This window comes from Monodelphis domestica, chromosome 8 (genome assembly GCF_027887165.1).
Source record: "Monodelphis domestica isolate mMonDom1 chromosome 8, mMonDom1.pri, whole genome shotgun sequence".
Classification (NCBI taxonomy): Eukaryota; Metazoa; Chordata; class Mammalia; order Didelphimorphia; family Didelphidae; genus Monodelphis; species Monodelphis domestica.
Genome location: NC_077234.1, coordinates 169,492,287 through 169,506,230, shown reverse-complemented (window position 1 = coordinate 169,506,230; position 13,944 = coordinate 169,492,287). Strand labels below are relative to the sequence as shown.

General features: G+C 32.7%; 1 protein-coding gene across 2 annotated transcripts in view; it reads right to left on the bottom strand.

The window, feature by feature from the left end:
- Nucleotides 1-13,832, bottom strand: part of ERCC5 (ERCC excision repair 5, endonuclease) — a 39,495-nt gene extending 25,663 nt beyond the window's left edge. Inside the window, exons 1-7 of one of the 2 annotated variants that reach the window (XM_056807304.1) lie at nucleotides 13,330-13,832; nucleotides 10,462-10,637; nucleotides 7,770-7,885; nucleotides 6,949-7,035; nucleotides 4,816-4,876; nucleotides 1,081-1,224; nucleotides 16-223 (exon numbers count right to left, since the gene is read on the bottom strand). In XM_056807304.1, coding sequence (XP_056663282.1) covers nucleotides 16-223; nucleotides 1,081-1,224; nucleotides 4,816-4,876; nucleotides 6,949-7,035; nucleotides 7,770-7,885; nucleotides 10,462-10,637; nucleotides 13,330-13,417 — 880 coding nt within the window. In that variant the 5' untranslated portion in view covers nucleotides 13,418-13,832. The remainder of the gene's footprint in view (nucleotides 1-15; nucleotides 224-1,080; nucleotides 1,225-4,815; nucleotides 4,877-6,948; nucleotides 7,036-7,769; nucleotides 7,886-10,461; nucleotides 10,638-13,329) is intronic. The other variant, XM_056807303.1, reaches the window with a different exon arrangement.
- Nucleotides 13,833-13,944: the final 112 nt, after the last annotated feature.

Genomic DNA, 13,944 nt, shown 5'->3' with positions numbered 1-13,944 from the left:
ACTTAAAACTGATACCTTTTATCAAGATGTAATGAGAAGTATCTTCAGAAATTACTTTCCTTGCTTCCACCACCTTCATAAAACCCCCTTCGTTTTCATATTGCCTTTGGATCTCGCCTGAATGTTGTTGATTCATTTCTTTTTGGACACTTTCTATGTGTCGGTTCAAGTTGTTTTTTTTAAGCAAACCTTTGAGTTGATATGCTGAAAAGTCATTGGACTCCTTAAAACAAAATAAATAATTTAAATAGAGATATTATGACTGTAATTCCCCAAAATCCAAAGACTGACTTCTTTTCATAGGTGATATTTTTCTGCTAATGATGATATTATTTCACTAGATTATTAAAAAAATTAAATTTTTAAATGTTTTTTAAATTGTGGCTTTAAAAAAAGGAAGTAGAATAGAGACACTTTGTATCCAGGTGACTAGGCAAGTTCAAAACTTTCAGAGTCTCAGTTGACTCATCTGTGAAATGAAAAAATAGTACTAAATTATTTAAAATTATTCTAGCTCTAAATCTATGATCCTGTGACTTCATGAAAGACCATTAAATTTATTTTCAAAACATGTTAAAAATAGCAAGATTTGGACAGAGAAATTATGGATACGTTTCATAAACAATGAGACTTTTAAAAATTTAATGTACTTTAGGTATAAAAATGGTTTTCCTTCAGAATCATGGAATTTCAGAGTTGAAAGGGATCTTAGGAACCATCCAGCCCAACTTGTACCTGGCCATGAATCCCTTCTATGGAATGCTTAACAAATAGTCATCTAGCCATTTTTTAAAGATTTCTGGTGAGGGATAATTCCCTGGATCCCATTCAACTTCAGAAAAACCTATGTGTTTCCTTAAAAATCTAAGTTTTTCCTTATATTGAGCTGCCCTTAGAAGATTTTCCTTTTATGAAACAGAGTAGTTCCATATGTAATACTCCACAGACAGTGCCAAGATATTCATGTTTCTTTGACTGAGTTGTGGTATTATAGATGGAAATTTTCATACATAAGATATCTATGTTCCTTTTAAAGTAACAGTAAAATTATTCACAGAATGAATAAGCTATATATTTTACCTCTGGCATCGCTTCAAACAACGTTCTTCTTCGCTTAGTGAATTCTTTCATATCAGTCAAGATTTCATGCTTTACTTCTGGTGGTAGACAACTGAAGTCTTCAGATTCAATATCTATTGCATTAGGATTATGAAAGAACTCTTCCTAAATGTATTAAAATATAAAATTATAAAATTAAGTATTTATAAAACAGTGTCTATCTGCTTTAAACTGTTAGAATGAAAACTGTTTTGCTCTCAAACTAGAATTGTACTAAAAGTGAAAGGGACATATACACAGTATTCATATACTGATATGTATTTGTATTTATATAGATAGATGAACATGCTATATGTGTATATGTATAAAATATAATCGGGGCAGAACTTGGGGGGGGAGATTATCCAGACCAACAATTTCATCACTGCAGTGAATTCTCAGGATAGAAATGATAGGAGGTCTTGGATTCAAATTTGGCTTCAAACACTTCCTAGCTGTGTGACCCTGGATAAGTCACTTAACTCCGTTCGCCTAGCCCTTACCTTTCTCTCTTAGAGCTGTTACTAAGGCAGAAGGTAAGGGTTTAGAAATAAATAAAAATAAAGAATCAGCCTCACAACCCAAAATCAAGTATTCATAGTTCGAAGCCTAGTTCTACATATCCTACATGATGTTGCTTCTCATGTATGTGCAGGCAGGTATGCACATACACATGAATGGGCATTTCCTTGGCACTGTTAACACCAAACTTTTTGTAAGTACTCAATAAAAAAATTCACTAACCTATCAAATACCTACTAACTGTGTGACCATAAACAGAATCATATGTCTGTAACATCTATCATATAATATATATTTAATAAATATTTAAGGGGTAAAAAAAAAAAAGAAAGATCTGCTATATGCAAAGAAAAATACTAGGTGAAGGGAGAGACACAAAGTTTATATTTATAACAGCTCTCCAGGACCATGAGAACAATTTATACAATAACTATTACAAGACAAAATAAATGTGGAAAGACTTAAGAACTCTGGTCAATGCAATGACCAATCCTAGAGCACCCAAGTACACAAAGAGGAAACATGCCATCCTCCAGGAAAAAAAAAAATTATGGGCTCAGGGTGCAGGATGGGAAATACAGCTTTTTTTTTTCAGATAACTATTTTATTTTTTTATTTATTTGTTTGTTTGTTTGTTTATTGGGGGGTATTTAATTAATTTAAAATAATAGTTTTCCATGGTTACAAGATTCAAGTTCTTTCCCTCCACTCCCCCATCCCATTCCTGTAGCTCATGTGCAATTCCACTGGGTTTTTACATGTGTCATTGATCAAGACCTATTGAAAATACATTTTTAATGGATGGGAAATCCTCTCCCAAAACAAGTAAGATCCACTGAAGCAATTTTTTAAGGTGAAGAAGACAATATAAGGAACCGACAGAAGAAACCTAGACAAGCATTACAGTTCTGAAAGTTTTATATTGAATTTATTATATTCTTAAAAAGATAAGCAAACTACATAACAGAAATTCAGCTTCATGTAAATCCTTTCTTTCATATTTTGTATATGGAAATATTCATTTTATATAGTGTGAAGTTTTGAATAAAAACATCCTCTAAAAACATAAAAGCTTGGATCTGTAGAGTATTTTCAGATTTACAAAATGCTTTCCTAAAAAAGACATGACCCATGACCTCAAAGAGCTTATAATCTGTTAAGAAAGATAAGATCTAAGAATGAGAAACACAAAATAGTCTATTTTGAACTCTGAAAAACAATTTAGGGTTCTGCAGCAAGTAATTTTTAAAGAAATGCAAATCTATAACAAATAGTATTACATACATTTATTATGCTTCGTGGTAGTACTTAATATTATGATCATCCACATTTTTATTTAGTTTTGCTTTTAACTGACTCTCTTCAAGAAACTATAATCACTTTACCCAAAAAAATTTTTTGTTACAAAGCTTCTATGAAAAAGTTCATTATAGAGATGATAAAATAGTAACTTTACAATTTTGTACAGTACATTTTTTTCTTTGTTGCAAGATAAAGCTAAAAAGGTCCATGGCTGAAATAGGTTTTGATCAAGGACACATGTAATACCCAGTGGAATTGCACATTGGCTACGGGATGGATGGGGGGAGGGAAGGGAGGGAAAGAATATGAGTCTTGTAACCAAGGAATAATGTTCTAAATTGACTAAACAGATAACTTACAATGAAAAAAAATAGAGACCTGAGCTCAAATCCCAAAAAATAAAAATAAAAAAAATAAAGAGGTCCATGGCTGTATCTGAATTAATATTCAAGAGTATATATAATGCTATTCTAATAATTCTTAGAAATAAGTCTTTTATTAACTTTAAAAAATACTTTATTTTTAATATCCATTTCCCTCAAAAATTCCACAACTATTTGCATTTCAGTAGGGAAACAAAAAAATAATTCAAGAGATTTATATGAAAAGAAGTACAAAATGTCTTAAAATCAGGAAAAAAATAAAAGACATCCTACTTCTAAAGAAGAGACTAGATGTGAATTATGAGGATAATACTGACTCAGAATAAAAGAGCAAGTTCAATTTTTAGGACTATCTTTGGGAATTACATTATAAGGAGGGAAAAATCACAAAAGACAAACTAAATTAATTAGCACACATCCTAATATTTACTTTGTATTCTTGTATCTTTACTATTATTTTGAACCACACAAATAGGAATTCATGCTGGAGAGCAGGAGAAAATAGTAGCTTCCACAAAAGTAACTTTAAAATTTTTCAAAATGAAATTCTCTAGCATTTTCCAAATTTTGATTTCATCTAGTAGAGTATTTTTAATTAACATTCAAGTACTTCCTAGCTACAAGAAACTAAAAGTAATGCTTTTATTCATCTTTATCTTATTTTATAAGAAATATTTTAATGAATCTTTCATTCTATCAATGAGGATATTCCTTCCAATAATGCAAATTGCAACCAGCCAAAGCTGTCCATCCTGTACAACCCTTGCCCATGTCTTCCAATAAATCCTCCACAAGGTGTCTCCCAAATATGCTGAGAACTTGCCTCTATATGTCAACACTGCATAGATACCAGCAGAGCATATGCACCATAAATCTGTTTCCCTGCTCTTTCATTATATAAACAATCCATCTCCTTCTCTCATTATACATCTCTCAATTTTAAAAATCTTTCTTATGAGACACAAGAATATAATTACATCCAAAATAAACTGCCATATAGTAGTTACACTTATTATTCGTGCCTTTCCTACACTAGTCAAGAGGCCCAGACTTCTTAAAGACTATGCCAGTTAAGCAGAAGCTCTCCAAAGTCCAACAAAGCTGGAAAAGGACTTAATAAATGAACTGTATGTTTGACATTCAAGGAACAAACTAGGGGAATATAAATGAAGCTGGCTTCTAAAAGATGTCTGGCTTTGTTAAGTCACAGAAACTGAAGAAAACCACCTACCTAAAGAAAACAAGGTGGCTAAAATCTATACAAGTGAAAGAAATACCTTCACTGATAAAACCAGAAATCCTTGAATTACTGACACAATGAAAAAAAAATTATGCTACCAAAGAATATTAATACCCATTCTGCTTAATAAACATGAACTGCAGATAATCCAACCATTTTATATATTCTCTAAACAAAATTAAAGCATCAGTTTTAATTTTTAAAAGACATTTTTACATATACATAATCAAATATATTGTTTCATAGCTTTTGAAGTAAGCTTTTGATTACCTGTAATGTTTGTTTTTGGTTCATTCTTATTTGCCATTCCTTTTCATCTTCCTCCTCTGAGCTAAAATTTCAATTAACAAACAAGGCTGGAAGTTTTAGTACACATTAAAATACTTTCTATTTCTATTTATTTACATTTATTAAAATATTTTCCCATTGACTATAAATTCAATTAAATACTTTGAACAATTATATGCATAACACTGTACTGCATGATGTTGTGAGAATTTATTTTTCATATATTGCATTATTTTCATATCAGAGTCCTGGACTATAAAGGCCCAAAATCAGTTCCACTATATTAGAAAGAATTCTCAACCCTGGCTCCATTCAGGCTATAGATTTTTGCATTCTCTTCTTCTTTCAGGAATGTGGCTCTTTCACAGATTCTGACTAAAAGGAAAATTCTACAGTGATACTTTTCTGGCATACATATAAAACTTCACCTGTCAGTTTGGGGAAAGGCTGAAGGTCTGATGGACCACCACCTAAATAGTTGATCATCAATTAGAATTATCTTGGAATATTTAAGGAAGGAGTTGAATAATGAGCTCCCAAAAATGCACATAAGTATCTGGGCCAAGAGTTTCTGTTTTTCTTATGATGGTCAAGAGAATCATTTGACTGTAATTAGAATGTCTTGACCAGTCAAATAACAAATCATTTTAAAATTAAGAAATAATGTCTCTCTAGAATTTTAATCGCTACAATGTGGACAATACAAAGTATTGTTCAAAGGCTTCATAATTTATTTGGAAGAGATAAAACATGAAAGTTTGGAAATGTAAGAGTTTTTTAAAAAGCAGTGTAAGAAACACAGATATTAAGACAGCATAGTATGACTGAGTGATAATATAAATGATATAGTTATTAAAGGAAGGACAGGTCACTATAAGATATAGGAAACAAGAAGATTTCATGGAATTAAGTGGGATTCAAGCTGAGGCTTGAAAAGAAGAAAAGAAAGGGGCATTCCAGGAGAAAGGAACACAGAACCAAGGAATGCACAAGTTATGGAAAGTTCCTGAGACCTCAAATTGCCTTAAGTATTTTGTTCATATTTAGCAATGGTGGTAGATAATGTTGGAAAAATTGTCTATAATCTAGGACCAGACTAGGTCCTAGTCCATGGATACTAAGGTAGAGTTTTAATATTTTGGGCATTGGGGAGCCATGTAAGGTTCTTGAGAAGTTGGGTGATGACATGAAAATGGTGACTAAGTAAAATTAATTCAACAGCAGTGATGGGTTAGTAGCAGAGAGAAATGTTACTGAAATATATGAAATGATGTCCGTCTGTATTTAAGATGGTGACAATGGTAAAGGAAAAGAAGATAAAGATTCATGATACACTGTAAAAGAATCCACAGGATTTGATGCTTGACTATGAGAGGAAGAAGGAAGAGAGAAAAGCAGTCAAAATGATTTATAAGTTTTGTGACTAATACTAATGTAGTGACAGATATGAGGACCTCAATAGTATGACAAGTTCTGAAATACTATAGAACAATTAAAATCCTTACATAACAAAAATCATATTGTACTTGTTTTCTCAAAACAATGACACAAATTAACTGGACAATTCCAAATTTTGTTACCATTTGCTATGATATAAAATCAAGTCATTTCATATACTGTACATTCTTTACATGTTAAGTGTTTGGGAGATGTAATCCTGTATCAAATAAGTGCTGCAACAAACACCCAGTCTTAAAATTTCCTCTAAGTTGGAATTTTTGTTGAAAAATTAAATAAATTAAATCACAATTTAATTCTATTGAAGTTCATATTACAAGGCAGTAATCCATTTTGTGGGAAAACTTTGAGTATAGCCTTTTGAACATCAGTCATCAGAATTAAATATGCTCCAGTAAAAGCTTAAGAAAAATTTGAAAATCATATTGCAAATTCTGAATATATACCCTTTGATTACTAAGGCAAAAATACAAAAGTCTAAGAAAACAAATAATGCATTACAAATCACAACAGGAATTTGCTAAATGAGTCATTTTATATAGTTCTAAAAAGACAATAATTCCACTCTAACTTTCTCTTTGTTAAAAATTAAGGTTTAAATCTTTATGATTGCAGTATGAATTATGGCTGTAATTTTTAAAAATCAAAAATGTTTACCTGTTTTTCTCCTCCTCTTGTAATGAAGGCAAAACATAGATGTCATCTTCTCTTTGAACTTGAGTAAGACTAGGAAGTGCTTCATCTCTTAAAGAAAATATTTTAAAAGATAATATAAAAACCCGAACCTCAAGTTTAAAAAATCACCCTTCCAACCATAATATACCCTTCACTCCTCTTCAAGAAATGAAAAAGCAATATATTTCTCCAAAGAATGATTTAATATGCCTACTGTTGCTACTTACAAAACCAGAAATAAATCTGCTCCTTTAAAATACATTCTAAGCTGTTTCCTCTTCTGTTATTGATTCTATTAATATATATGAGAAGTGATATATAGTGAAAAAAACAGCTATTCCTCTCTTTTTGTATTTCTTTGTAATTATATTTATATCTCCAGGACTTAGCAAAGTATAAATACTTCTTTCTTTCCTTCCTTTCATCTATCATTCTGGAAGGTCTAAAGTCCCTCAAAATAGGAAGATCTTTACATAACCAACAGTGTATTTTTAAATATGTTATATTAAATGTGCTCTAAATAATATCATCTGATCCTTAAAATCAAACTTGTTTTAACAAGCACAATAATTATTTTTATTTCTATTTGGCATATGAGTAAAGAAATTCAGAGATTCAATAACCTGCAAAGGGAGGCCTAGAGCCAAGTTTTTTACTCTTTACACAATGCTATTCCCATTATAGTATGCCATAGTTTTGCACATAAGATTTGTCTTATATGTGTTGTAAGTTAAAGTAAGATTAAGTGGACAGTAAGCTAAATCAAAGAAGGCACCTAATTTCAAACATATCAAAAATCTTACCTTTTGCCTCTCAAAGCAGTTTTGATAGCTTGTCTTTTTAAGAATGTTTTCAGAAGTTTTTCTGTAGTTTTCTTGGAGTCATTGGATGCTAAATCTTTTCTTTGTCTTCTTTTAGCCTACAAAGAAACAGAGTTTTATGGCAGAGGACCAATTGGCTCTGAAATTCTTCCAGAGGCATTTTGTAAAATACAAAAGAAAAAATTTATCTCATTACTTTACAAGCATTTGTTGTTATCAGTTTTGGTCATTCTTTTTAATCACACCTCTCTTTTTCTCTCTTCTACTGCCAACCATATTCATTGAAAATTTGAATTTTGATTGTTTCAAAAAATAAAATTTACACTTAAAAGAAGACCCTTAATACATTCAAAAGAATTAGCTGCACATGCTAGAGATAATCCCAAAAGATAGGCTTTCAAAATGAAGAATGTGGCATTATTTAAAGAATTTGCTACCTCATAAAGTGATTATTTTGATATTCCTGTACACCATCATTTCAGTCTGTTTAAAAGCTGGTCACATTCAATTTCTTTTTAATATACTATTATCTTACATTAACAAACTGCACGTTCATGAAGACATCGATCAAAAAAGAAATGAGACCAATACTTTTTATGATTTGCTTTCCAGTAGTAAAATTCAAGTTTCCTAGTCCTCAATAATAGAAACAGAAAACAAGCACAACTTTTCTGTTAATAATGTTTGTCACAAAGGATGAGACAAGGAATTCAATTAAACAACAACTCACTAAATGTCTAGTATGTACAAAACACTGGATACCTTTATGGGATGACCTATATAAATTACTGGAAGTTAAATATAGAATATAAAATTCAAGAAATAGCCAGTAGTCTAATATGGATTGAACTTAAAGAATGAACATTAAAGCACTGTGAAATAAAAGGGACAATTAGGTCAGAAATCAGATTGTAGATATCCCTAAATGCCAGGCTAATGATTTTACACTTTGTCTCAAAGGTCATTGAAGCTGGGAGATGGCATGTTCATAGCTGTCCGAACGAAATCATTTTACTCTTTCTATGAGTTTAGCAGCAAATAAGAATAAATAAGATCAAGGTACATTGAGAGGATGAGAAAAATAAATTAAGCATATGAGGATTTCTTTTTACTATGTATAAAAGTAAATATAAAAACATAAGTATATGAAATAAATTTCTTTATAACATGAGTTTGTTGAATTTACTCTTCATTAATTCCTTTATTTGTTAAGCCTTTATTCTAAAATTCTCTTTTCTCATACTTGAAGATACTATAAATTCTTCAACTTAGTCCTTAAAAAAATGTACTTTGGGAGGCAGCTGGGTAGCTAAGTGGATTGAGAGCCAGGCCTAGAGACAGGAGGTCCTAGGCTCAAATCTGGCCTCAGACCTTCCCAGCTGTATGACCCTGAACAAGTCACAACCCCCTTTGCCTAGCCCTTAGCACTCTTCTGCCTTAGAACCAACACACAGTATTGATTCCAAGACAGAAGGTAAGAGTGTAAAAAAAAGGTACTTTGTCCTGCAATTTTTAATATGCTACTGTCATTCTGCATTCTCTCAAGGGCTCTCTGAATGTCCATTCCTGACACTGCTTTCAGTAAATCATTTTCCATATAGCATCTTTATTAACAAATATTCCAATTTCTGTTCTGTAATTATCAGGCACAGAGGATAAGATTAGATAATAATTGTAAATATCTTGACAAATATTTTTTAATTGTTTTTCAGTCATGTCCTCATATGTAGTTTTCTTGGCAGAGATACTGGAGTGTTTGCCATTTCCTTCTCCAGCTCATTTTATGGATGAGAAAACTGAGGCCTAACATGCTACATAAAAGCTATTATTATTATGTTCAAGCAAATGACCTCAATTTTCTCAGTAAAGTGGCAGGGTTAGTCATTTGATTGGAGGACATATACAGATAGCTGAAACTACACCTGGGAGCTCAGAGGTGAAGATTTGGAACAGTCTCTTAGAAGGGTAGAAAAGGAGATCTTTCACATGTAAAACCCAGTGGAATTTTGGGTTGGATATGGGAGGGGGTTGGGGGAAAGGGAGGGAAAGAACATTTTTGTAATCCTAGAAAAATACTCTAAGTCAATCAATTAAATAAAATTTAAAAATAAATTTTTTAAAAAAACTTTTTAAAAATTTAAAAAAATTTTTTTTTTTAATTTTTAAAAAAAAAATTTTTTTTTAAAATGAAAGAATAATTTCGCAGACTCAAGAGTAGAGTCAGAAGCCATATTGCAAAGTGCTGAAAAGTAAATGGGTGATGAGATTCAGCAATGACCAGAATGATTACTATGTAGTGGCAAAGGCCAGTAAGAAGTTTAATGTGAGTAGACAGTGGATTCAGTTCACATAGTATGGTGATTTCCTCCAGGAGCAGGAAGTAGCTCATAAGAGAGAGTGGAGAAGGCCATAGTGGAAAAGGATTAGGGCAAAAAAGGAGAAAGCTAGAATAGTTTGTGAAGCTGCTAGTAGGAGTTAGAGTAGGTATAAGAAGAATAAAGCAGTAGGAGAAACAAAATGGGAATCTGTGATCAGAAAAAGATATTTTAGAATTCCATCACCTTAAACTTCAAACAATTATGGGTAGTAGTAAGGTCTAAGGATTGGGCCAACTCTAAATGACTATGGTAAAATGGAAATGGAGGCATGGGGAGTTAAGAAAAAAAACACATACCAAAGTTTGTTTCTTCAACAGCGGTGCTTCCCCATCAAAAACAAAAATTGGTCGAATTCTGAAAAATAACAGCTTGCAAAGTCGATGAAACAAAGTAAGAAGATGGGCATTTTCAACTGAGTTTCCATGTCTGTCCCTGACTCCTTTAAGTGCTTGATTTAACCAAATACTAATATCTGTAAGAATCATCAATGGAAAATGCTTCCAAATTTTTAAAAATACATTTAACACTCAATGGAAATCAACTACAATGTAAACATTAATTTATAATTATTTTATTTAACTCTGTTTGACCTACTGCTACTATCCACCAAACTGTCTTTTTAAATCATCTCTGAAACCAGAACCCCAAAGTCTTACTTTAAACAATTAATTTATATTTTTATATAACAATGCTTCTAAATTGAATTTGTTTGTGCTCTGGTAAATATTTATTAAAAAGGTACTAAACATCTACTTCATAAATCATATGCTGATAACTGGTAGAGCTCTAGGAAATTTTATAACTGTTTAATTTATTACCTTTAAAAATTTAGCTGTTTATTCTAATAATTCATTAATTTGCTAATGGTGCGCAACACAAAGGAATTTATACAAATTACTGTTGTAGGAATAAGTGATGGGGAAAAGGACTGGACATATAATTTCACTGGTATGCAGGTCAGTATCTTCTCTTCAACTACAGTATCTCTCAGAGACTGAACTCTAACCTAAGCTGTTCTGGCTGAGGCCAGTTCTCTAGCCAGTGCAACATACTGCATTCCACACTACAGCATTTCAACTAAAATCAATAAAAAATACAAAAAAGCAATTATATCATCATAAGACTTAGAGCTACAAGGGACATTAGAACCCACTGTCTAGTTCCTCTCATTTTAGAGGAAGCAAAGGAAGCACAGAGTGATTTGCCCAAGTCTCACAGGAAGTACTTAAACAACAAAGCAGATCAATTTTAAGCCTTACAATTAACCTAAATATGGAAAAAAGCATAACTAAGCTAAAGAGAGGGAAAAAAGGTCCATAAAATTAAGTGAGCTGAAATATTTTGAACACGAAAATGTTTCCAATTACACCAAGACCTAAAAGAACAAGATTCAATGGCTTCCTTCTTCTGTTTTAGGCTAGAAAGAGTATGTATTTGTAGGAAATTAATTTGCCATACTAATGAGCCATAGGTTCTACAAGATGTTAAATTCTAAAAGAGAAGGCCAAAAATCTTAAGTGGCTTTAATCCTACAGCAAGGTCTATATTAGTAGAGGTGAAACATATATAGCACTTTAATGTGTAAAAAAAAAGAAAGAAAAAAGCACTTTCCTCACAACACTACTGTAAAGTAGGTTTACTTGTGAAATAGCAAATATACTGGGAGAAATAAAATGACTTGTCAAGATCACAAAGACAATAAAAGTGAAATCCAAATCCAGCACCTTTCCTATTATCATGTCTCAGCAAAGAGCTAAAAAAGCCACATTTAGTCATCTCAGTCACTTGAAAGTGAATTATATCACAAAATCTGAAAGTGTCTCAGAAACATCTTGTACCACTTTTATAGGAATTACCTCTACAACTTCTCTACCAAATGGGTTCATCCAATTGGTACATGATGGCATCTAATAAGAAAGAAACCATTATATCCTAAAGCCACTCTTAAATAATTCTAACTGGAGTTTCTCTTTCTACTAAATTTAAATCTGCCTTTTTGCAACTTTCACCCAAATGTCCTGGTTCTGCAAACTGTCAATTTAATTTGGTAAAACTGGCTATATCTTTCACAAGAACTGTTTTAAGCAATCCAGATATCAGTAGTTTGAATATCCTAGTTGCTTTAGCTTTATTCTTAATCTGACAATATGTCATTCAGGGCATCAGATGGTACTTCTTTTTTCCAGTATTACAATCAATTTGTCCTTAGTGAAAACTTTAATGGAAGATGAATATACCCAAATAGTCAAGCTTATTTTTTTCAAATAAATGGCAATAAAGAATGGTGTCTTCATTTGTCCTTTTTAATTGTTTTAATTGTTAAGGAACTTTACCTCCTCTGGGCCTTAACCTAAATAAAAACCATTAGATGTGGCAAGCATAGCATCAGTAACCCTGCTTTTAAAATAAACAAATAAATTTATCTCTCCCCCTCTCATATTTTGGAAGAAAAACTATGGCTCTAGATTAAGAAGGTCTGGGTTCTAATCCCATCTCTGACATATTACATTTGCCATTAGACAAGTCACAAGTCACAACCTCCGTGGGCCTCAATTTTTTTTTTATCTGTAAAATGTGGGAATTGGACTAGTGGGCAACTAATATTCCTTCTAGCTGTCTATCTATGAGCCTATAACTGAGAGATGAGTTGGGCAAATCTAGAATTATACAGGATATTGGTGCAGAGAAAAGAACAGGGAACCCAGATTCACAGAGCTGAAATTTAAAACCAGCTTTCTGCCACTCTGTGACAAAGCTCACTTTCCTCACCTGTGAACTGAAGTGGTTTGTATCCAATAGTCCCTTTTCAGTTCTAGATCAAAGATTCTCAGAAAGCAGTAAATCTGGTTTTAGGATGTAAAGAATGCTTATAATCCTAACGTGCCTCGGGTGCCTCTCATAATTCATTAAAATATCACTTTTCCAAGAGATTAAAAGCCAATTCGTATTTATTAAGCATTCATTTTTGTGCTAGATGCTGTGCTATGCAATAAAGAAACAAAGTGTCAGTTAAACTAAGATACATTAAACAAAATCAAAGGATTTTATAGTTGGAAAAGATCTCAAAGACCTAATCTAAACCTCTCGTTTTATAAATGATGTAGTCAGAGTCAAAATTCAAAGAAAACATTCCCGGCCTCTTGAAAACACAATTTTAAGGATACCAACGGCAAGAATTTTTCCGTCCAGAGTTTCTGGATTTATCTGTCTTCCCGAGCATTCAAGCAGCTTCCAAAGTCCCTGGACTCCCATTGCGCCTGGGTTTCCTCAAATCACCTTCATAGACCCCGACCTGTTGGAAACAATCTGCAAGTCTATCCTTTTAAGAATGATAGAGAAAAGTGCGTTTTGGATGTTTCAGATGCTATGCTCTAGCAAGTCAAGGCGCTGTCAGGCGCTGGGTTCCTGAGGCAGGAAGGAGAGAGGAAGAGGCGGTGGCCAACAGGGAGTAATCTCCAGGACCATCCCTACAAAGCTACCCCTAGACTTCTTCCAGTTCACAAGAAAAGGTAGTTGAGCGACTTCTTTCCTTACTCTGTCCCGCACTCCGTTAGAGCGTAAATTCAGGATTGGGAAGAAGCAAGTGACCACCAGGTGTCCCCAACACCTCACCTTCCAGAAGGCTGTCAGAGACTTAGGCAAAGCCTTCGGAACTGACGTTAAGGTAGAGCCTCCGGCTTCCGCAGGAAGTTACGCCCATCTCCGTGAAGGAAGTCCTGCCTTATCACTCCAAACAGTCCAATCATCGCCTTCTGCCTCATGTTAGGTTACGTCGCGCA